The sequence below is a fragment of the Phyllobates terribilis genome, unplaced genomic scaffold (assembly GCF_046119375.1).
Source record: "Phyllobates terribilis strain yellow unplaced genomic scaffold, ASM4611937v1 Scaffold_13__5_contigs__length_258822181, whole genome shotgun sequence".
NCBI lineage: Eukaryota > Metazoa > Chordata > Amphibia > Anura > Dendrobatidae > Phyllobates > Phyllobates terribilis.
In genome coordinates this window covers 41,855,092-41,881,225 of record NW_027362773.1, presented here as the reverse complement: position 1 = coordinate 41,881,225, position 26,134 = coordinate 41,855,092, and the positions used below count along the sequence as shown (strand labels likewise).

Below are 26,134 nucleotides of genomic sequence, written 5' to 3'. Positions count from 1 at the left end.
TCTGCAATCAGCCTATTCATATCCTCCAACATAGTGAATAGAAACTAGGATGAAAGAATAGTGAAAGTTTTGCTCAGTGTATACATTTTATGCAAGGGTTCTTTTGATAAAGTTCCTGAAGTTAAGCCACAGACACACTCATAACAATCTGTGCCAACCACTGAAGTGACTGTGCCACAAATATAACCCTATGGTACTTCCCTTCAGGATGTCTGCTTTAGTGCCTTGTATCAGCTATGATTCTCGTCCAGGTAGACCCTGGGAATTTTTACCAACAATTTTGGTGCATGCTGTAGGTAGCACTCAATAATCAAATCTTGTGCTTAAAGAGTTGTTCCCAAAATGTTATGTTATCCCTGAACCACAAATCCACACTTAAGGCCCCGTCACACTTAGCGACGCTGCAACGATCCCGACAACGATACAACCTGTCAGGGATCGTTGCTGCGTCGCTATGTGGTCGCTGGTGAGCTGTCAAACAGGCAGGCTCACCAACGATCAGGGGAGCAGCGACATCGTGGAAAGAATCTTTCCACGATGTCCTGCTCCTGGTTACCAGCCTGCTGAAGCAGGAGCAGGCTGGTAACCATGATAAACATCAAGTTACTAGGGGCACACGTGCTCCTAGTAACCCGTTGTTTATCATGGTTACCACTCTGCTACGGTGAGCGGGAGGTTACCGCTCACTTTAGCAGGCTCGTAACCATGATAAACATCGGGTTACTAGGGGCACACGCGCTCCTAGTAACCCGTTGTTTATCATGGTTACCACTCTGCTACGGTGAGCGGGAGGTTACCGCTCACTTTAGCCGGCTCGTAACCATGATAAACAACGGGTTACTAGGTGCGCGTGTGCCCCTAGTAACCCGATGTTTATCATGGTTACCAGCCTGATTGCTGCTCCCGCTGGTCACACACAGCAATGTGTGCTGACCAGCAGGAGGGCAACGACCAAAAAATGGTCCAGGACACTTTGCAGCGATCAGCGACCTCACAGCAGGGGCCTGATTGCTGCAAAGTGTCACACATAGCGACATCGCTGGTGAGGTCGCTGTTGCGTCACCAAAACCGTGACACTGCAGCGATCTCGCTAGCGATCTCGCTATGTGAGACGGGGGCTTTAGGTATGGAGTGAATGGAGTAGACATGCGCACGACCCCGGCTCCATTCTTTGTCTATTGAAGTCCTGAAGAAAGCAAAGTATTGTACTCGGATTTCTCCTGCAGTCCCATGGGACAATGAATGGTGCGGACAACTTACATTTAGTTGATAGTAATTGATTGATTCCTCTTAGTTGGCAGTGGAGTTGCATGGGTTATTTAGCCTTATTGTGGGCTTTTTTTAACTTTTAAATGTTTTTAATTGTGTGCTGCTTTTTGTATGGTCAATAACATGTTTTCTACTTTTTTGGTGATCCCTGTATCTATAGCATGTTTCTTCTTGTTTTTCTGTTTGTGACATATTTATTACATGCTACAGGCTGATCCCAATTACAAGTGTTTCTCCCTAAATTAGAATATCATCAAAAAGTTAATTTATTTGAGTTATTCGATTAAAAAAAGTGAAACTCATATATTATATAGAGTCATTACAAACAGAGTGATCTATTTCAAGTGTTTACTTCTGTTAATGTTGATGATTATGGCTTACAGCCAATGAAAACATAAAAGCCATTATCTCAGTAAATTAGAATACTTTATAACAACATGGGCAGCACGGTGGTGCAGTGGTTAGCACTGCAGCCTTGCAGCACTGGGGTCCTGGGTTCAAATCCCACCAAGGACAACATCTGCAAGGAGTTTGTATGTTCTCCCCATGTTTGCATGGGTTTCCTCTGGGTTATCCAGTTCCCTCCCACACTCCAACGACATACAGATAGGGAATCTAGATTGTGAGCCCGATAGGGACAGCAACGATAATGTATGTAAAGCGCTGCGGAATATGTTAGCGCTATATATAAAGATTATTATTATTATAACAACAGCTTGAAAAATGTTTTAATAATCCGAAATGTTGGCCTATTGAACTGTATGTTCAGTAAATACCCTCAATACTTGGTCGGGGCTCCTTTTGCATCAATTACTGCATCAATTCGTGGCATGGAGGCGATCAGCCGTTGGCACTGCTGAGGTGTTATGGAAGCCCAGGTTGCTTTGATAGCAGCCTTTAGCTCATTTGCATCGTTGGGTCTGGTGTCTCTCATCTTCCTCTTGTCAATACCCCATATATTCTCTATGGGGTTAAGGTTAGGTGAGTTAGCTGGCCAATCAAGCACAGTGATACTTTGTTTATAAACCAGGTATTGGTACTTTTGGCAGTGTGGACAGGTGCCAAGTCCTGCTGGAGAATGAAATTCCCATCTCCAAAAAGCTTGTCGGCAGAGGGAAGCATGAAGTGCTCTAAAATGTCCTGGTAGACGACTGCGCTGACTTTAGTGTTGATAAAACACAGTGGACCTACACCAGCAGATGACATGGCTCCTCAAACCATCACTGATTGTGGAAGGTTCACACTAGACCTCAAGCAGCTTGGATTGTGGCCTCTCCACTCTTCCTCCAGACTCTGGGACCTTGATTTTCAAATAAAATGCTAAATTTACTTTCATCTGAAAACAACACCTTAGACCACTGAGCAACAGTCCTGGTCTTTTTCTCCTTGTCCCAGGTAAGACGCTTCTGGTGTTGTCTATTGGTCATGAGTGGCTTGACGCGCCCCCTGGGACATATTCCTTTTTGAGGGGAATACCCGGCACCGGATCAGATGGGGGGTTGTAGTCTCCGAGCGGCTGTGACCCGGTCCCGTGCCCAGGGCGTCAAGCTCAGTGTGATGTGGCAGTTCTACAGATGTTACTAAAGTTCTTTTGTGTCGACTACGCCACCCGTTGTGATGCGGTCACTGTGGCCGCCGCTGCAGCAGGGTCCGCTGAGGCTGATGGTGTAGGTGCAGCTTTTGATGGTATAACCCCCAACGGGTGGGGTATAGCCTCAGGGGGTCAGGTGCAGAGGATGGGGGTTGTGGTGGTGCAGCATAGATGTTAAAGGAAGACAGAGTCGGGTTGTGCAGTTTAGGGTATTTACTCACTGCTGATGTTCCGGTCACTTCAGCTGCTAGTGACCACCCGAGCCGTGCTGCGTCCACCAGGTCCTGGATCCAGCCAACCCCCAAACAAGTCCGGAGCGTGGCCCTGAGCTCTCCCTCTGTCCTTTCTTCAGCCGTCCCCACCAGTGATTCACCTAGGTCCAGCTCCCTCGGGCCTTCTGTTGGGACACCCTTGGCCCTGGGTTCCCTGACCCTTCATGTGGTGTGCCTTCGGGGTGAATGTGGTGGGTGACCGTGACAGACACTGCCCATGGTCTCCGGTCTCTGGCTGGGGATTGTTTTCTGCCCCCACCAGCTTGGGTTCCGGTACCCTTTTGCTGACTCCTCACCCGGTGCTCTAATTTGGGTTCTTGGGTCCCTTCAGTCTTCCCCCTCTGGGTCTTTCTCTTTCTTTCTCCTCTCTCTCTCTCTAGGGCTCTGCTCTGCTCCTCTTCCTGATTCTGACAGACTGACCTGTCCTCTGCATCTCACCCTGATCTTAGTTGGTGCCCTCCTTATATACACCCTCTATGTGTGAGCTCAGGTGACCAGCACCCAATGAGCTCCTAACTTTACCCAGACTGCTCCCCCTATCTGCCCCTACACTACATGGGATGTACCACCCCCCTCCCACTCCAGCCAGGAACAGGCTCGGTTGTACCTGCACATTTCTAAGTGGGAGTACCGTCGGCCTGCTCCTCTGGAATGGGATGTATGTAGTGCATGCAGTCTATCTGAGCTCAGTTCCACACTCCATCCTTACCCGGGAGTGGAATATCACACCTCTGGGTTGAGGTGCAATATCCCTGTAGCAGCCGAATCCTCAGGGTGCTACATTCCCCCCTGGTAAATCACAGCACGTCCTCGGGCTGTAAAGACATAAAACACCAAAACATACAATTTTTTCATATAAACATATAAAACATATAAAACATTATATATATAAAACTTTTTTATATAAACATTCTCGTAGACTTCTCTTGTCTCTGGTTCCTCCTCCGGACACTGTGCAACGTATGTCCGGGAAAAGTGCGACAGTCTCTTAGAAAAAACTGGTTTTCTATAAAACCGGTAGGGGGCGCTTTAGGACGCGCAACTATATACAGGGGAAGTTGGCCGCTCTCAGTCCTCGGCCAGGTGGAGGGAAGGGAATGGCTGCTCACAGTCCTCAGCCTGTAGGATGAAGGGGTTAACGGGTAAACAGTTCACTGGTCCCAACGGGGAATATTTTAGCAGCAACGGTTCACTGTGCCCCGACGGGCAACTATATACAGTCTCTACTCCCGTCCTCAACGACGGCTCCCTCCTGCTTTTTCTTGGTGATATGGTGTTGCTTCAGACCCGTCCGGGTCCTCTTGTTATGGGCGCGGTGGTGTTGGCGCCCGGGTTGCCCGGGCCTTGCGGCCAGGCCTGGGGTATCTGGAAAGTGAAGGGCACCGTAAGGACGGCGGCACCCTGGGCTACTTGGCCCTGCGACCAGGCCGGGGGCTCCGCGGAGGTAGGGGGCGCTGTTGGTATTGCGGCGCCCGGGGGTACTGGGCCTTGCGACCAGGCTGGTGGTACTTCCTGCTTGGTCACGCTCGGGGTCGAGGCGTGTGACGTCACAGGGGTCGCGGCGGCGGCTTCCGGTTGGGGCCTAGTCTGCGGCGGTGACGTTGCAGCGACGGGCACGGCAGGATAGACTTCGGGCTCTGCGACGGGGAGCTGGGGCAGGTACGCGGTTTCCCGGTTTGGGGTATAGACGTCCCCTTTACCTGCCTCCACTCGTTCGGCTCCCTTCTCGGCACCGTCTCCGGCCTTCAGTCCTCCTGCGCCATCCTCAGAGGCGGTCTGTCTCCTCGTCTCGGGTGGCGTGCTCCGCTGACAGGTCTCGGTCTGCTGGGCCATCTCACGGCTCCACTCCGCCAACGTCTCTCGCTGCACCCGGGCCATCCTCCTTGCGAGGCCCTCCAGAGCGGTCTGTGCACACTCCCGGTCTCGGGGGAGCTGTGCTAGGACCTCCACTAGGCCTAGTGGGGTCGTTGTTTCCAGCAGGCTCCTGACCAACGGGTCGGTGCTGCTCTGCTCTCCTACTGTTGTCTCCAGCAGGCTCCTGGCCAACGGGCCGGTGCTGCTCTGCTTTTTCGCCATCTCCGGGTAAGCTCCTCCGATATTCTTCTCCAGGCTTCTTGCCTCCGGGTGCGCTCGCTCCAGACTGCTCCAGGCGGCACCCATCTTTTCTCTCTTCTTCTCAGTCCTCCCACTTCGAGGGCGGTCCCGGGGCCACTTGGTGATTGTCAGCTCCAGGGGCAGTTCTTTCACGCTGACAGACACCTCCAGCATCACAGTCTCTGTTGGTGGGGGCGGTTTCCACTTTTGGCGCCATTTTCTGTCCTGGCCCACGATGGGAGGTGGCCTCCTGCCCTCCTTTGGCACGCCCATAATGGCGTCCGCTGCTCTCCCAAGGCGGGAAATCTGCGGTTTTGGCGGGAAGCGTCGCCCAGTGGCGGGAAACTCTGCAGATGGCGGGAACAAGTTGGAAATGGCGGACAATCGGCGGGAAACGACTGGTGATGGAGTCCGATGGCGTGGACCCTCCGGAACCGGCAGGAGACTTCTTTCCGAGGTAAACTTGCACTTTTCTTCAGGCACGCAGTACCCGGGTGTTGCGGGCACGTAATCCTGCCGACTACGCCAAAGTTGACGCGCCCCCTGGGACATATTCCTTTTTGAGGGGAATACCCGGCACCGGATCAGATGGGGGGTTGTAGTCTCCGAGCGGCTGTGACCCGGTCCCGTGCCCAGGGCGTCAAGCTCAGTGTGATGTGGCAGTTCTACAGATGTTACTAAAGTTCTTCTGTGTCGACTACGCCACCCGTTGTGATGCGGTCACTGTGGCCGCCGCTGCAGCAGGGTCCGCTGAGGCTGATGGTGTAGGTGCAGCTTTTGATGGTATAACCCCCAACGGGTGGGGTATAGCCTCAGGGGGTCAGGTGCAGAGGATGGGGGTTGTGGTGGTGCAGCATAGATGTTAAAGGAAGACAGAGTCGGGTTGTGCAGTTTAGGGTATTTACTCACTGCTGATGTTCCGGTCACTTCAGCTGCTAGTGACCACCCGAGCCGTGCTGCGTCCACCAGGTCCTGGATCCAGCCAACCCCCAAACAAGTCCGGAGCGTGGCCCTGAGCTCTCCCTCTGTCCTTTCTTCAGCCGTCCCCACCAGTGATTCACCTAGGTCCAGCTCCCTCGGGCCTTCTGTTGGGACACCCTTGGCCCTGGGTTCCCTGACCCTTCATGTGGTGTGCCTTCGGGGTGAATGTGGTGGGTGACCGTGACAGACACTGCCCACGGTCTCCGGTCTCTGGCTGGGGATTGTTTTCTGCCCCCACCAGCTTGGGTTCCGGTACCCTTTTGCTGACTCCTCACCCGGTGCTCTAATTTGGGTTCTTGGGTCCCTTCAGTCTTCCCCCTCTGGGTCTTTCTCTTTCTTTCTCCTCTCTCTCTCTCTAGGGCTCTGCTCTGCTCCTCTTCCTGATTCTGACAGACTGACCTGTCCTCTGCATCTCACCCTGATCTTAGTTGGTGCCCTCCTTATATACACCCTCTATGTGTGAGCTCAGGTGACCAGCACCCAATGAGCTCCTAACTTTACCCAGACTGCTCCCCCTATCTGCCCCTACACTACATGGGATGTACCACCCCCCTCCCACTCCAGCCAGGAACAGGCTCGGTTGTACCTGCACATTTCTAAGTGGGAGTACCGTCGGCCTGCTCCTCTGGAATGGGATGTATGTAGTGCATGCAGTCTATCTGAGCTCAGTTCCACACTCCATCCTTACCCGGGAGTGGAATATCACACCTCTGGGTTGAGGTGCAATACCCCTGTAGCAGCCGAATCCTCAGGGTGCTACAGGCTTGATACAAGGAATGCGACACTTGTAGCCCATGTCCTAGATACGTCAGTGTGTGGTGGCTCTTGAAGCAATGAATCCAGCAGCAGTCCACTCCTTGTGAATCTCCCCAAATTTTTTGAATGGCCTTTTCTTAACAATTCTTTCAAGGCTGTGGTTATCCCGGTCGCTTGTGCACCTTTTCCTACCACACTTTTTCCTTCCTCTCAACTTTCCATTAATATGCTTGGATACAGCACTCTGTGAACAGCCAGCTTCTTTAACAATGACCTTTTGTGGCTTACCCTTCAAGTGGAGTGTGTCAATGACTGCCTTCTGGAAATCTGCCAAGTCAGCAGTCTTCCCCATGATTGTGGAGCCTACTGAAACAGACTAAGGGACTTTCTAAATGCTTAGGAAACCTTTGCAGTTTTTTTTTGTAAATTATTCTAATTTACTGAGATAATAACTTTTATGTTTTCATTGGCTGTAAGCCATAATCATCAACATTAACAGAAATAAACACTTGGAATAGATCACTCTGTTTGTAATGTCTCTATATAATATACGAGTTTCACTTTTTGTATTGAAGAATTGAAATAAATAAACTTTTTGATGATATTCTAATTTAGTGAGATGCACCTATACATCAACTCAACTAATTATTGATCAAACTGAAAAAAAGAAGAATAAAAAAGGGTACCAGGATTACGGTTGTAATAACTAAGAATTTTACTAAATTTCCACTAGAATCTCTACATTTGGCTGGTTAATATATATATTTTTTATTAATTTAGATTTACAATGCTGCCTAAGAGGTATAATATCAATCTTCTCAAATTACAGCCAGGAACAAAACCATTTGTGCTTTGAGAAAGATAAAAGTCAAGAGAAAAAGAGATCACAAAAAGCCAATGAAACTCTGTTTTTATTAAATTTAGCAAATGCAAAATTAAATACTTTTAAAAGTACTTTCTAAATGTAATTCTAATCGTTACAGCACACAGCTCTCGCCACTAAGACACGGTCAATCAGAAATAATTCACTGATGCCTAAGGACTCATACAACATCCTATGTTACTGACATCTGGAATTTGTCAGATGACGTATTCATTGCTGGAATTCCCGGAGGAAATGAGAATAGATGATGACCCCGATACCTTATGTTTTCATTGGCAGACCAAATGGAACCTTTTCACGTCACACACGAAATATCAAGTACCGGCTATTCATGGTAGCCAATGTATAGCAGATACATCTGTGGCATTCCTTTTATAATATGTGCGCAATACATAAATGTAATGACGTAGGTACAAATATGGTCCTATGTAGAGGAGCATTAGTATTTTTACGTACGACAGTAGACAGCAATGCGTGCACATAAAACACACATGTTTTATAATTGTTCAAGCTCAGAACAGAAGACATTCCTATTGTGTGCCCTTTCAATAACTAGGATTTTGTGAGGAACTTGGTAAAATGAATTTTAATTCCACATAAATGTAAAATATTAGATGGGTAGAATAAATATTCATTAAAATTAACTTCAAAGTCAAATTTAATTTGGTTGAACTCAAGACAACATCATCTATTCACAAGATACTGGGGGTCCCATTGATTACTGAGCCGGAGGAGTTTGAATGGAGCAGTGGTAACTTGTAACGCATACAGTAAATCACAAAAGTGAGTACACCCCTCACATTTTTGTAAATATTTTATTATATCTTTTCATGGGACAACACTGAAGATATGACACTTTGATACAAAGTAAAATAATTAGTGTACAGCTTGTATAACAGTGTAAATTTGGTGTGCCCTCTAAATAACTCAACACACAGCCATTAATGTGTAAACTGCTGGCAACAAAAGTGAGTACACCCCTAAGTGAAACTGCCCAAAATGTGCCCAATGAGCCATTCTTCCTCCCCGGTGTCATGTGACTCATTAGTGTTACAAGGTCTCAGGCGTGAATGGGGAGCAGGTGGATTTGGTGTTATCACTCTCACACTGGTCACTGGAAGTTCAACATGGCACCTCATGGCTCTATATAAAGATGGCCCAGGCTGTAAGAAGATTGTCCACACCCTGATACTGAGCTGCAGCACGGCGGGCAAGACCATACAGCAGTTTAACGAGACATGTTTCACTCAGAACAGGCCTTGGAATGGTTGACCAAAGAAGTTGAGTGCACGAGCTGAGCATTATATCCAGAAGTTGTCTTTTCAAAATAAATGTATGGGTGCTGCCAGCATTTCCGCAGAGGTTAAAGGGGTGGAGAGGTCAGTGTTCAGACCATACTCCGCACAGTGCATCAAATTGGTCTTAATATCTGTTGTCCCAGAAGGAAGCCTCTACTAAGGATGATGCACAAGAAAGCCCGAAAACACTTTACTGAAGACAAGTAGACTAAGGACATGGATTACTGGAACCATGTCCTGTGGTCTGGTGAGACCAAGATAAATGTATTTGGTTCATATGGTGTCAAGCATGTGTGGCGGCAACCAGGTGAGGAGTATAAAGACAAGTGTGTCTAGACTACAGTCAAGCATGGTGGTGGGAGTGTCATGGTTTGGGGTTGCATGAGTGCTGCCGGCTGTTGGGGGAGTGTCATGGTTTGGGGTTGCATGAGTGCTGCCGGCTGTAGGGAACTACAGTTCATTGAGGGAACCATGAATGCCAATATGTATTGTGACATACTGAAGCAGAGCGTGAACGGGTCCCTTCAGAAACTGGGCTGCAGTGCAGTATTCCAACAAGATAACGACCCCAAACACACCTCTAAGATGACCACTGCCTTGCTAAAGAAACTGAGGGTAAAGGTGCTGGACTGGCCAAGAATGTCTCCAGACCTAAACCCTATTGCGCATCAGTGGGGCATCCTCAAATGAAAGGTGGAGGAGCACAAGGTCTCTAACATCCACCAGCTCCATGATGTCAACATGGAGCAGTGGAAGAGGTTTCCAGTGGCAAACTGTGAAGCTCTAGTGAACTGCATGCCCAAGAGAGTTAAGGCAGTGCTTGAAAATATTGATGGCCACACAAAATATTGACACTTAGGCACAATTTGGCCACTTTCACTTAGGGGTGTACTCACTTTTGTTGCCAGCAGTTTAAACATTTATGGCTCTATGTTGAGTTATTTAGAGGGCACACCAAATTTACACTGTTATACAAGCTGTACACTGACTACTTTACATTGTATCAAAGAGTCATATCTTCAGTGTTGTCCCATGAAAAGATATACAAAATACTTACAAAAATTTGAGGGGTGTACTCACTTTTGTGATATACTGTATATACTAATGCTCCACTCCATGTGGATGTAAGGATATGGACATGCTGCTTACATTTCCCCCGTGAAGAAACACATTTTGTTGTTGAAGTGTGTGTAATGTGAAGGGTGTTAATGATATGTAATGTGAACTGTGTTGTGTATTGTGAATCATGATGTGCTTTAGATATGTGTAGTTTGACTAAAGGAACAGTTGGAGTTAATAATTGGGACTAGCCCACAGTGGGAGGGTTTAGCGTAAGGGAAACTGTCTGTTACCTGCTAGGAAGACAGATAGGGCCTGGAGTGCTTAGTGAGCGGACCTGAAGGTTCAGGGTGAACAGTGACCATAAATGAGAGGAGACTGAAGAGAAGGGATAACGAGATCCGGATAACAAGAGACAGAATGGCCTTCCAGAGACAGATCCTAGGAGAGGACGCCTAGCCACAAGACCCAGAGCTTACAATACTGGAAGGTAACGGGCCTAAACAGGACTGAGTATATGGGACTAGTGAAGGGTCCCAAGAGTGAGTTCTAGGGAGCCAGTAGTGGAAAGAGGACGTGGAAAGCAAGAAGAAATAGTAAAGGACACTTGTAGATCAGGACTGTAGTGTTAAAGCTGGTGAAGTAGGGTGAAACAGTGGACATAGAGAGCCCTGGAGTATATTAATAAGGAAGGAAACTGGGTGGAAAATGCTTCAAGTTGTAAAGGAATCATTTCATAAGACTGTATACCCGCTATCTCTTGTATACATTCCCTACCAAGTTCCCGTTCAGTAAAGAGTTTATTTTTGAATGGTGGTCTCCCTCATTGGACTGTGAAATATCTGGTCCTGGCAAACCCATAACAATGGTTACATGCGGCCTGCACGGGCCTGCATGGGCGTAATGTCCTCACAACACAAGTCCACACACCCAGCCAGGACCTCCACTTTCATGTAAAGTGCCGGGGCGCCACAGACAAGTGCCTCACCCACTGCTACCACCCCACACCATGTTACATGTACAGGATGGGCAACAATAGCTGAGCGCTGTACTTAGCTATCTCCATTAATCCCATAGACATTGAATGGAAAGGTTGTGTGCGTGCATTAAGAACACTCCATTCAAGTTCCTCTGCAAAAGGGGCCTGGGACTCACGTACTTGGTGTACAAGCGGCAGGACCCTCAAAAGCTACCATGGGCTATTCCCCTTTGTTTATAAGTGATCTGCATGGATATATTCAGAGATGTAACTTGAAGCTTCTGGACCCAAATGGAAAATCAGTGTACCAAGACTCAACAAATGACCCTCAGCATCCTATATATCCTCTTTAGCTATACCCCTGGATATATTCTTAATGGTAAATTTTGGTACAATCCATTTGCTTTCATTCTGCAGTTTATGCAATTTAAGGGTCTGTATTACCTAGGAAACCCTTTTTCATATGCTTTCTTATAGTATTCTTACTTTTTAAAGGTGAGTCCTTTATCCCAGATCCTCATCTATCAGCTAGAGCTGAGAAAGAACCTTTCCTGCTCGGGGAACAAAATTTGTCAGTTGCATTACACTGACAGCCTATTGTTTTACATGGAAACTATGTAATACTTCATTTCTCCTGACGTAAGAGAAATTGAAAACATAGTCCCAGGTTTATCCACTTTTAAGAAGTGTTGTATTATGAGTAAAACCCCTGTAACATCAGCCATGAGAAATATCTGGGAGAAAGTGGCAGCAATATACTATAAAAGATGTTGGTCAGGGGTTTGAGCTGCCGGACCTTCGGTGGTCAAGTTACCTATGAAGATTTACCAAAGCAAACAACCTCACTGTATAATTTAGGTACATTTCACAGTAGCTGATAAAGAGTTCCTTTAGACCAGTGATCCCCAGCCTTTCTAACTTTGAAAGCGACATTCAGCTTTGAGAGGGGATCGCAAGAATTATCCAAAGCCCCACGAGTAGTGGCATTTTGCTCCTGCACCCCCCCCCCCCCCGCAGTTTTGACATTCAGAGCCCCCATTATTGGTGTAATAGCATCAAAGGTTTCCCCACAGAAATAACACTGGGGCAATATACTGACATCTAGGGGTTCCCATCTTAGCCCCATTCTGTATTTTCACAAGAAGCCATCTAATCTTCAGTACCTACTTAAAGGGCATCTGTCAGTAGGATCAACCCTCCCAAGTGGTCTATATGGGCATGCAGGTAATGGAAAGCTGAATGATATTATACTTTCATATCTGTGATCTGATGTCTTATTCCGGAGAAATCCACATTTTTCTTACATGTAAATGAGCTGTTTGGGACTATGGGCCGGACACTAATTTCCCTGAGGATCTGCTTCCATAGGTTATGGTAAATGAAAGGGGGAGATACCAGTGTGATGTGTGATGGCTGCTCTCTGCTCTCCTGATCTCACTGCAGTGCTGTGTGTGATTATACCTCACACATCTGCAGGTTCTTCTCAGTTTAAGCTTCCATCTCACAGGCAGACAGTGTTGCAATACAGCAGAGCTGTGAGAGCTACAGCAAATGTGTTTGTAAGAAGATAAAGTACAGGTCTACTTTACTGTGTTAGTGACTTGTCTCACACTGGTAACTCCCCCTTCTATTTAAAAGAATCTGTAGAGGCACATTCTCATGCAGATCAGTGCCCGACCCAATTGCCTGGGACAGTTCATTTACATGTCCAATCCACAGGCAGACTGTATCAGTCACTGGCTATATGAACTCAGCCATGTATGTTTGACTCTGAAATGCTGTGGCGTGCGTGTATAGGCAGAGACCTGTCAATCAAAGGCAATGGGCAGAAAGAAGCTGCAGGGGACCCACCTGTCTGACTAGTCTACAGCACAGTCTCGGTGCCAAGAGGCTATGAAAGTATGTTTTTCTCTGAAACGCGGCAGAGTTTCAGTGTCAAACATACATGACTGAGATCATACAGCCAGTGACTGATACAAGTCGTCCATGGATCAGGCAGCGTGTATCAGCCGTCAGGTTCCCTTTAATTTATCTCTTTTAGGGCTCGTGTAAATGGCCATATTATCAGTCTGAGTGCGATCTTACAAAACTTTGGATCACACTCGGACCAATGTTATTCTATGGCGCAGTGCACATGTCCAAATTTTTCCTCGGACAGAGTCTGTCCAAGGAAAAAAAATAGTAGCATGCTCGATTTGCATCCAATATTCAGATCACACTCGGCCATGCAAGTCTATGAGTCCGTGGAATAAATTGGACTGCACTCGGATGACATTCGAGTGTAGTTCAGTTTTCATAGACTGACAGAATGAAGAAGATGGAGAAATTTTTATTTCCATCTTCCCTGGATCTGAGAAAATCGAATCACACTGTGCTCACTCTCTGATAAGAGTTTGATCAGAGCGTGATTAGCATAATCGACCCGATTTGCTCGGATGAGAAAAAATACAATGGTGTGACCGTAGCCTAACCGTAAGGCCAGTATATGTGCATCCAGATCTGTTCTTCTGTGCAGGGTTACACACAAAAGTCAACATCTGGAGACCTCCTCTTCATACCTGCTTGCTAGACCTGGTGCTAATGCACCCAGCTGTCAGACAGCCATGAGCCATATATCACGGGCTCACGAGCCACTTGTGCCACAGGCTGGGGATCCCGTCTAGATTCCTAGAAAACTGCAATTCAGAATATACAGTCACTTCAAAGTCACCATGTTAAAATTACAAAAGCCTTTCTAGATTTATTATGCGCTTTGATTTAAGAAAGGGATTCCTGACCATTAAAAAGAACATTTAACCAAATTGTGTAACTAAGAGTATCGAGTGGAATGAAAAGATTCCAAGGAGGACTATTGCCAATTATTTTTAGCCTATTTCCATTTCCAGTATATTTTATAACTATTGCATCAGCACAATTTAGCTTTGATGATTTCACCCAGTGGAAGAATATTTTTTCCAATTACATTGACTGCTTGTTAAAAAATTAAGGACAACATAAATATTAAATACATCTGTGCCTGTGCTCTCAGACATAATGTGCCTGATACATTACTGGTACTAATAATAACCAGCCCACCTAAAATAGAAGAATATTTTCCTAATTCACTGCAGTCACTCTGGCGGTTTCTATATGTGCATCGCTTTCGTAAAATGGAAAAAGCACGGTAAGTTAGGCAATGTTTATTAATCAAAATGCAATTTGCACTTCCTTAAAGTGTCACAAAATGCCTTGTCTGCTTCTTCTGGAATCTACTCCTTTTCTTAAGCACATGATTACACTGGCGCCATGGAAAGCTCTGCACGTCTGACCAAGGTCTTGGTAGGTGCCTGATAATTTAACCTGGTGAAGGAGGTTAATACATCAGGCCCTTCCAGGACAGATTACTTTCCGTTTTTCAAGTACTTGTTGTATCCGTTATTTTCACAGATAGAAGATGTGCCCATTATAACCTATAGAGCGTTTCACATGTCCGTGTTTTTATGCAAACCTGCAAAAAAAATCACGGAGAGATGTCCATTTTTAAATAATGGCTCAAAATTACCCATATAAGTCTATGAATCTTTGAAAATCACAAACAGCATGTGGATGACGTACGTGAAAGTCACTGATGAAACACTGGTAAAAACGGAATCGCTGACCAAACACTGATGAAAATCTGATCCAAAATACTGATGAAACACAGGCGTATGTGAAAAATCACTGACGTCTGAATTAGTCCTAAGGTTGAGTTCACACAGGACAGAAATGCTGCAGATTTTCTGTGCAGATATTGCACACTGAAGTTTCACAGTGGAATACAGAAGCGAGCAGGTGGATAAGATTTTAACAAATGCTGTGGCAATTTTCTATGGAAAATGATTTTGTAATCTTTTATGCAACATGTCCATTCCTGATGAGTATCAGTGTGTTGGGCATTTTCCTCACTGAATTCAATAGGGAAAAAGAAATTCACAGCCAAATCCTAATATTGCAGATATTAGTTATAAATAAGACTATATTCAGACTTCATTTTAGACATTCCATTTGTCTGTTTCATTTGGAGGAACAGACAAACAGTATTAGGATATGTGCATATGACGTCTTTTTTAGGCGGGTTCCACCTGGAATCCATCTGAAAAAGAGCTACAAAACAGATGCAAAAAATGAACATGAATGCACAGCAATGTTAATATGACATTCCTGTGCACAGGTTCAGTCGTTTGCTACTTCTTTTAACCGCTTCAGGGTCCAGAGACCCTGGTGCGGATAAAAGAAGTAACATGCTCATTCTTTGGGTGTCTTCTGCTTTCAAAGACGTAAAAAATGACAGCAAAGCCACTTTAGAAATAAGGCAGCCAACGTTTTCCTGAAGCAGTTTTGCCTACAAAAACGTGGTGGCTCTGATAGGGGAACAGGGACATTGTGGGTCATAAGGAGTTTTTGATGTTCCAGACATTTCTCTGTATGTATGTGCCTCTGCTTTGATGTCTCTGTATGTATGTGCCTGTGCATGCACATCTCTATATGTATGTGTCTGTTCATGCATGTCTCTGTATGTATGTGCCTGTTCATGCGAGTCTCTGTATGAGCATGCATGTCTCTATATGTACGTGCTCTGTGTATGCATGCGTCTATATGTATGTGCTCCATGCATGCATGTATCTGAATGTTTATGCTCCATGTATGCACATACCTGTATGTATGTGCTCCGTGTATGCATGCATCTGTATGTATGTGCTCCATATGTGCATATATCTGTATGTATGTGCTCCGTGTACGCATGTATCTGCTCTTTGTATAAATATGTGTGTAGGCGCTCGGTTTATACATGTGTGTATGTGCTACATGTATATACATATATCTGTGTGTAACATACAATGTTTGCGTCACATAGTGTGTGTGTAGCATCCGCATTTATAAATCCTGACAGCGCAGACGATCATTCATATGTGTAAATATCCCCCAACGAACGAGCAAAATGCTGCTCATTCATTGTGTGATTGGATAGTTTATACCAGAACAAAAATCACTGTTCTCAGCAGCACATCACCCGGTGAAAACTGCAGATATGCTGCTGATAGCATGAGTCTGTATGGGGACAGATTTATATACTAGTGACTGTTCTGTGCCCATCATTCTTCCTCAGCCGATGTAAAGAGGCCGGGAAACAAGTGTCGAATGACTTCTGTATTGTAGATCGCGCTCGTTTAGTGGCCTGAACTCAGCGCATGTAAATACAACCAAAATATTACTGTGTAATGGTGCAATATGTGAGCATTTGGGGCCCCACTTTAAACTTTTGCCCTGGGCCCCACTATGTCTAAAACTGGCCATGATGATATGTTGTGTGAAAGTGTGACCACTCAGACATTATAGTGTTGGATTTGCTGTGAACACATAACACATAACAAAAATGCTACATAGTGCTTACATAATAGCACAACTTGGCAGAGCAATAAATCATGTACAGGCAAGATGTTTATTTCGTTTTTGGCCTGTGAAGAGAGCTGTGGAGACTGTTAAATAATAAAGGGCTTTGGACTAAGGCTACTTTTGCCCACACTATAATCCGGCCCTTGTAATCGCCATATCCAAGCAGAATTTGTAGTGTACAGTCTTATTGTATGTTCACACAATGTCTTTTTCAGGTGCATTTTTCTCTGAAAACCGCCTGAAAAAGCACTAATTACTCCAAAGACTGATCATATGCATTACAATGTATACATGATAATTCGTCATTCATATGTTTAGGCTTTTGATTATCTTTTAACCGCTTTAGGTTTGCAAAGATGCAATCGGCTAAAAAAAGTGATCGGACGATTCTTCTGGCATTTTCAGCTTGGAAGATGCTCTGTAATTTATAATACAAGTCGATAGGAAGGGTCAAAACATGCATGGGCAATTTTTAAGATCATTTTGACAGCAAAATCAGTGGCAGTCAAAAACATCAAAAATAAGTACTCAGGACAAAAAAATCTCTAAAAAAGACACTTCAGGAAATAAAAAACACTGTTGTTTCATTAAGGGTTTGCTCACACAAGCGCATAGACAATCTGTCCCATTCTCATCCAGAAGAGTGGGACGATTTTTTCTCACTTGTCACCCGTGTGCAATCTGCTTTTTTCTCAGCAGCTATTAATCATTTACAGGACCATTTACAGTTTCCTATGCTACAGAATTGTAATGTGTCCGTAAAAATCGGATGCCTTACTGATGGTCCGTACGGCATGCGATTTTTTTCTCGCACCTTACCGATTTCGGAGTGAAATCGCAGCATGCTTTGATCTTTTGCTCAAGTCGAATACAGCTGGGAAAAAATAGCAGATCTGCACTGGCGCAGTGAACATCTTTTTTATTGGATTGCATTCGTTGGATTTATACGCTAGTGTGAGTGAACCCTAAGGCTATGTTCACACATCATGTTTTTTTCAGCATTTTTTTATGCTTTTTTTATGCAAATTTTCAGCTGCCTTTTGCAGTACCAGCAAAGTCTATGAGATTCCAGAATTCTTAATTCACACATCATGGTTTTTTTTTGTTCAGGATTTTGTGACTTGCATGTTTTTTTGGAAAATAGAGCACGACACTTCTTTCAGCGTTTTTTCACCATTTTTTCACCCATAGTAAGTAATGGGTGGTGAAAAAAATGCTGAAAAAAACACATCAAAAATGCATCAAAATTTGTTACAGTGTTTTTTCATAGTTTCTGATGCCAAAATAGAATGGAGTTATTTTTTTCACAAAACGTTATGTATATGTGTAAAAAGAGACAGAAGGACAGTGAAAAAAACGCTGAAAAAATGCATCAAAAAAGCACCAAAACTGCAAGCAAACCTCCCTTTAGAGATCAGGTTTTGCTGCAGATCTGTGACACAAAAAAACCCATGATGTGTGAACATAGCCTAAGGCTATGTGCCCACGTAGCGTTCTTGTAGCATTTTTGCGGCGTTTTTACGGCCGTGAAAATGCTTGTAAAACAGTGCCATGCAAAGCAATGTGAATTCGGATGTGCTGTGCACATGATGCGCTAATTAGCGCGCCGAATTCGCATTGCGTTGCAAAACGCAACATGACCATTTCTACCGCGATTACACCGCAAATTCATTGACATTGAGGAACATTGAAACGCAGCAAACCCACAGCTATATGTGGATTTGCTGCATTTCAATTAAATTCAATGGCCGCAAATTTGCAGCGTAATTGCGGTGCGTGTGGTACCCACGATGAAGAGGAGACTACAACTCCTCTCATCCCAGCTACCACGCGGTGAAAAAAAGAAATAAAAAAGTTAAAAATAAAAAAAACCTGTATACTCTCCTCTCCGGTCTTCTCCCGGCGGTGTCCTCTCTCCTCGGTGTCCCGCGGTGTACTGGCAGGACCTGCAGTGACGTCATTTAATCAGCTGATGGTCACGCAACCGCTGACATCAGCGGTCAGGTCATGGTCGTGTGACCATCAGCTGACTAAATGACGTCACCGCAGGTCCTGCTAGTACACCGCGGGACGCCGCCAGGAGGAGAATCGCCGCCGGGAGGAAACCGGAGAGGTGAGTATACAGGTTTTTTTTATTTTTAACTTTTTAATTCTTTTTTTTTTACTATAGATGCAGCATTTAAAGCATCTAAGTTGGTCACACAATATAAATCCATGCCAGTTGCATGGATTTATATTGTGTGACCAACTTGTCAAGCACTTTTCCAAGTTATGCTCAAAATCGCTTGGAAAAGTGCTTGAAAAAATGCATGCGAAAACGCTGAAAAAATGCTGAAAAAACGCTTCTCTCTGGCAGAAAAAACGCATGTAAATCTGCCAGAGAGAGTCAAAAACGCTCTGCATCAAATCTGCCACGTGGGCACAAAGCAGAGTCTTCCTTTTGACAAACTCAGCTTGAAAACGATGTCGGGTGCACATCACCTTATGCTGCTGTGTCATCAGTTTACAGACTATACAGAACTTTCTGTTTTCCAAGGTTTTCCCATAAAATATCACAACCGGTATATAACATTTACTTTGCATCTATGACTTCCCCTCTTTATTTTAACACTGCTCTTCTCAACGGCTGAAGAAACTTTGGATAAAGGATTCCCTGATGAAAAAGCCCATACATTTGTATTTAGTGTACTCTGCCAAAAATGGCGCAATCTTCCAACTGTTCCAAGTTTATGTTAATTATTCGTTTCCACTACATTACCTTCTTCATAAGAATATCAATCCAAAAAAATCCCATTCTGGCAGGTCTGCAGATGACTCATTCTATATAACACTTGTGTTTAGTATGCAGTGGTTTACAATTTATGGCAAGGATACATTAAATAGGTTTTATATAAGAATTGCTAAAGTGCAGAACCTTTGTGCTCCTCATGTGAATAAGAAAAGATAAGATAAGAGCAGGTCCTGACCCCTCTCAGATTGTACTTGACAACATTTAATGCGGATCATCACTTTTGGGGACTTTAAATGGATTATTACCCCATTTTTATCCACCATTGATCGTGTCAGTGCTTGAAATAAGCAGCTGCATGGAGCTCTATGTCACAGCTTCAGTGAAGTCATTCTTAAAGGGATTGTCCCATTTAAAATGAAAAGCCTGCAGTCACTCTGTGTGACTTGACCACAGTTCCCGGGGCAAACAATGGCGAATCCTCGCAGTGCACAGTGCATGTGCAAGGAGTATTCACACTCTGTGCACACATTCAGTATTTGCACAAAAATTTGTTGGCAGGAATAAACGCTGTTTAATATACACACAGTATATTAAACCGTGTGTATTGCATTGTGTTTAATGCTTTTTTATGCATTTTTTTTCCCCATTCAATTGAATGGCTGAAAATACTGCAAAAAAAAACTCTGAAGAATTGACATGCCGCAGTTATGAAATTACTTCAAATCTGTAAAAAATAAATGATGTGTGCATAAGATTTCAGATATAATTGGTATGAATAGCACAATAGCGCTTGTATCTAATGGTTCTAATTATCAGATAATAAAAGCAACTGCCACCATTTGTCTGCCTGGAAATATTAAAAATATAAGTAATTCGCACTTCACTAGAACCAAGAAAATATAGACAGCCAAAGAATCACTTAGTTAGATTTAACAAGTATAACAATTAGTATAACCCCAATCTTAATATGCACAAGATTATATACACCATAAGCTATTTCTGAGGAGCAGCACTCTAAAAACCAAGGTGCAAGTGGATAGCAGCAATAGAAACATGCATAAAAAGGTCAGGTACCAGAAGAGAGTCTTCATTTATTAAATGATGTAAAAATAGAGGTATACCTCGTGATACCTGTCCCAGTCCTGGAACGATGGTAATTGTACGTGCTATAAAGAAATGCATGAGCGGTGCCCCGGCTGGTGATACACGCTTAATGCAAGTGCTCCTGGGAAAAACAGCTGATAGAGTCTTCAGTGCGGGGAAGGATCATTGGTGATGGTGAGTGATACAACGAGGTATACCTCTATTTATACATCATTTTATGAAAGAAAACTCTCTTCTTCCATTAATGTAGCATCACTGCTGAGCCTAGTACTTGTCTGCAATAGTCAGGTGATGCTGTTCTGATATCAGCACTGCAGTCATATCAACAAAGACCAGGAGCAGTGCTGGAGTTTCAGAGCCGGAGCAGCCGGGGAACGGGTGACTTTGTTCTTTTTTTTACGTACAGGAACTCTATGGAGTAAAGAAAATTAAATATGGCCAGCCCATTTAAAGGGAACCTGTTGTGTTGTACATGCAGCTTTATACATTTTATGGAAAAGATTTCTGTGCAATTATGCATTTACATTCCTACTATAATTCTGCTTAGGAGTCCAGTGGTTGGTCATACAGTTGTGCTCAAAAGTTTACATACCCCGGCAGAATTTTTCCTTTCTTGGCCTTGTTTCAGAGAATATGAATGATAACAAAAAAAGTTTTTCTTCACTCATGGTTATTGGTTGGATGAAGCCATTTATTGTCAAACTACTGTGTTTTCTCTTTTTAAATCTTAATGACAACCAAAAACATCCAAATGACCTGATCAAAAGTTCACATACCCCATCTTAATACTGTGTATTGCCCCCTCTAACATCAATGACAGCTTGAAGTCTTTTGTAGTAACTGTGGATGAGGTTCTTTAATTTCTCAGATGGTAAAGCTGCCCATTCTTGTTGGCAAAAAGCCTCCAGTTCCTGTAAATTCCTGGGCTGTCTAGCATGAACTGCGCTCTTGACATCTCCCCAGAGTGGCTCAATGATATTGAGGTCAGGAGACTGAGATGGCCACTCCAGAACCTTCACTTTGTTCTGCTGTAGCCAATGACAGGTCAACTTGGCCTTATGTTTTGGATTATTGTCATGTTGGAATGTCCAAGTACGTCCCATGTGCAGCTTCCGGACTGATGAGTGCAAATTTGCCTCCAGTATTGCTGATAACGTGCTGCATTCATCTTTCCTTCAACTTTTACCAAGTTTCCTGTGCCTTTGTAGCTCACACATCCCCAAAACATCAGTGATCCACCTCCATGTTTTACTGTAGGAATGTTGTTTCTTTTATCATAGGCCTTGTTGACCTCTCTCCAAATGTAACGTTTATGGATGTCGCCAAAAAGTTCAATTTTGGTCTCATCACTCCAAATTACCTTGTACCAGAAGTATTGAGGCTTGTCTCTGTGCTGTTTGGTGTATTGTAGGCGGGATACTTTGTGGCATTTGGACAGTAATGGCTTTCTTCTGGTGACTCGACCATGCAGCCCATTTTTCTTCAAGAGCCTCCTTATTGTGCATCTTGAAACAGCCACACTGATAGTTTTCAGAGAGTCCTGAATTTCAGCTGATGTTATTTGTGGGTTTTTCTTTGCATCCCGAACAATTTTCCTGGCAGTTGTGGCCGAAATTTTGTTGGTCTACCTGAGCGTGGTTTGGTTTTAACAGAGCCCCTGATTTTCCATTTGTTAATCACAGTTTGAACGCTGCTGACTGGCATTATCAATTACTTGGATATTTTTTTGTATCCCTTTCCTATGTTATACAGTTCAACTACCTTTTCCCGCAGACTCATTGACAATTCTTTTGCTTTCCCCATGACTCACAATCCAGAAACGTCAGTGGCTGGATGAAAGATGCAAGAGTCTGACTGGATCCCAGAAACTCACTCAGCTTTTATGCACACATACTGATTACAAGCAAACAGGTCACAGGTGAGGATGTTACCTTTAGTAGCCATTACAACCCATTTGTGTCAAATTATGTGCATGTTATCAAGCCAAAATCACCAGGGTATGTGAACTTTTGATCAGGGTCATTTTATGTTTTTGGTGGTCATTAATATTTAAAAAGAGAAAACACAGTAGTTTGACAATAAATGGCTTCACCCAACCGATAACCATGAGTGGAGAAAACATTTTTATTGTTATCATTCATATTCTCTGAAACAAGGCCAAGAAAGGAAAAATTCCTCCGGGGTATGTAAACTTTTGAGCACAACTGTACTTAGCAATAGATAGCAATCTTTGTGTTCAAGGTCATATTGGAAAAACTACTGAAAAGGACCCTCTACTGGACCCCAAATCATAAAAACAGCAAGGATATAAATGAATGATATACAAAATATACAAATTATTTTCCCATGAACCAGTAGCTGAACTCCTTCTTCTCTATAACATGCTTCAAATCAGACACCATATTCAACTTGACAGGTTATCTTTAGGGAAACCAGTGGAACCCATCTGGCTAATGTTGCTGTGTGGATACAGCAGGGAGCAAGGAGTGCGCCTTTAATGATTACTTCAGTTCCTTCCAGCCTTAGGTTTGATTTGAGTAATGTGGATTTTCATAGAAATAAGGGAAAATATTTAAACTAGATAGAAAAATACCACCCTGAGTAACTAGGAAATTGAAACATTGGAAGGATTCTTCATTTCGTTATCAAGTATGAGATCCAATGCTTTACTCAAATATGTTAGACTGGATGAGTTATGTGTTATTTCATCCCAGAAATGTGAAATTCTGTCCAAACGCCTCTGTAAATAAACTACATGAAAAGATACTGACTGCTATTCCTAAATCTTCTCTAGGTTTCAAAAAAATAAATAACTTTTATGACAAATATTTATCTTAGACATATAAATAATGGAAACTTTGCTTCTAAGCTGATTCCTTTGGTTCATTCAGGTAATTTAAGAAATACAGTACTAACAAAAAAAACAATGGATACACTTACCCATAAAAAGTATGCCTCATGTAACCTATCCTTTTGCCAAGTGTAACCAATTCTCCCTGCTTCACAGGAGCTCCTTCCAACAGCACGATGCCCACTTTCCGGAGCGTGCAGAGCCACCTGAAAGCAGCCTGGTCACAACGCAACACGTCCTCATACGACATTGTAGGGATTTTCAGATCACTGCCCCAGTACTGTTGTTCTGCAAGAGGAACATCTGATTATTTATGTGATTATCCAAATATATATATACCGTATATATATATGTGCACACTGTATGACAGACATGTTCGGTTTTGGTAAATTACATTGATGATTCTATGTCGGTGCATTATAATGTGTTAGCAAAATTTTATGTAGGCGTCATGTAGGTTAAAGGGGTTTTCCCACGAACAAAGAACATTTTAATTAACAGATCTTGGAATCATGTTTCTCGTCTTCAAGATTTCTAGAGTTTTCCCACAAACAAAGTACTCTTTAATCAATAGATCTTAGAATAATAATAACTTCCACAATTAGATGTGTTAAGAAAATGTTCCTATGCTGAGATAATCTTATAAATGTGCCCCTGCTGTGTAATGTCTGTCTGACCGTACAGGAACATGGTCTGATCATACCACAGCTCTTGGGCAGGGGAGGAAACAAAAGAGTATACAGACATTACAGCAGGGGATCACAGCTGATTCTTTTTTCCTTGGAGAAACCAGCAGCTGAGATCCCATACTGTCGTGTCTGTATACTCTCTTTTGCTTACCCCCCATGCCCAGAGGCTGTGGCATGATTAGATCATGTTCCTGCACACAGCCATTTCACAGTGCACAGCAGGGGCACATTTATAAGATTACTTATTTTTATTCCAAGATCTATTGATTAATGAGTGCTTTGTTTGTGGGAAAACCCCTTTAATGTTTCTCGTCTTCAAGACTTCTACTCACATATGTGTATTTTCAAATTCAAAGGGTTTTGGTCACTAAACCAATTTGCAGAATAGATTAAATTCTGATGTTCCAAATCAGGGCACATACATAGGTAAGAAAACTAGAACAAATATAATATATCAAGAACTTGATTCATGATACACTTTAAAGTTTCTGATTTGTCTTTTTTTCTCACTAGTGTGAGACAGGGTAATCGGAGGAAGCAGCAGAGTGAGAAAGGTAGAGTAACAGATTGTGCTGCTGCATTCTAGTAAGTTTATCTCACCCTAGTGCTGGATTCACAGCTACAATACTCAGTACTGCTGTATAATGTCCTCCTTGTGCTGCTGCTTCTAAACATGTATTACAGAGAGACAGGAGAATTCCTCATGTCTGTGTGTATTGTGTATGAGAGACATCATTGAATCTAGTCTACACCCACTGTCTTAGAGATACGTGAAAATAAGTGCTATAGCCTGCAAACTGTTGAAAATATGGTATATAAGTCATATAATAGCCAGAAATGGTGTTATTCCTCATGTACAAACAGGTCAGCTTATTCTGAAAAGTTATTTGAAATTACATGTAGTATTAAACAATGAAATTTTGTTCTCGTGGCTTTCATTTAAAATGGAGCTATGACATATATAACAGATGTCAAAAAATCCTCATGATTCAAGATGGTGTTTTTGTCAGGAAACTGAACTCAGACACAATAGAATGTATTGCCGGCGTGAAAAGATATGGCAATCTTTTCCAACACATATTTTGAAATAATTACTACTTCCAAAATATGAAGGAGAATTTGCCCCTTGCAAAATGTAGAAACAAGAGTTCTAAAAAAGTGTACAATTCCTTTTTATGAAGAATCTATCCATTTACATTTATCTAAATTGTGCCACTGATTGGTTGTTCATCAGACTCCATAAATATACAATATATCTATACACAATTTACTCTGTCATGAAACATATGCTGATGATTGCTTATTTACATTTACATGGAAAAGCAAATACTAGGAATATATTTTTATGATTCCCGGGTGCAGTATATACTTGTTTGTCTTAGAGAAGCTTTCAAGTTTCCACATGTAGCGTTGTAACTGCAACTTGGGAGAACTTTGTCTGTCATGGAAAAATCAGCGGTAGACATCTGTGAAGATTTTAGGATATATGAGAAATAATTTTTTAGAGCTTTACACATGTCAATGCCATTGATAAAATGGACCCCTGTTGATTACAAGGAAATTACATTCTAGTTTGGTTACTTCTAAAGCAGAGAAAAAGAAACAACGTTCTCCATAGTGCAAAGGACCCTTAAAAAGTTTTTTTTACAAACAGTTCCTCATAATTAACTAATCTTTCAAAGATATGCTTATAACAGGTGCATCTCTCACACTTCTGAGAAATCCAAAAATGTTTGCAGAATATATACAACTTTATTTCATTGTTACCACTAAAGAAAAATAGTGGTTACACATTTCTGCATCGTACCGATGCCTTCCTCAGGCCAACATATTATAGCAAACATAAGGCTGTGTGCCCACGTAGCGTTTTTCAAGCGTTTATGCTGCGGAATTTCCGCAGCATAAACGCTTGTGAAACGCTAGGTAATCCGCACCCCATGGTCCCCAAGGGGATTCCGCATGTTCTATGCACATGCTGCGGATTTTTCCGCAGCGTTTATGCTGCGTACAAAAATCCGCAGCATGTCATTCAATTTTGCGGAAGCGCAGCGGAACTCCCGCCATTGACTTGCATTGAGACGCATAGAAACCGCGACTGTACATTTTTACAAGCGGCTTCTATGCGTCTCTATGTGCGGATGGTACCCAGTTCTGGAGGAGAGGAG

At 43.3% G+C, this 26,134-nt stretch overlaps 1 protein-coding gene across 1 annotated transcript in view; it reads right to left on the bottom strand.

The window, feature by feature from the left end:
* BBOX1 (gamma-butyrobetaine hydroxylase 1) overlaps window positions 1-26,134 on the bottom strand; it is a 267,776-nt gene that overhangs the window by 111,748 nt on the left and 129,894 nt on the right. Inside the window, exon 4 of the mRNA XM_073659436.1 lies at window positions 23,370-23,568. Coding sequence (XP_073515537.1) covers window positions 23,370-23,568 — 199 coding nt within the window. The remainder of the gene's footprint in view (window positions 1-23,369; window positions 23,569-26,134) is intronic.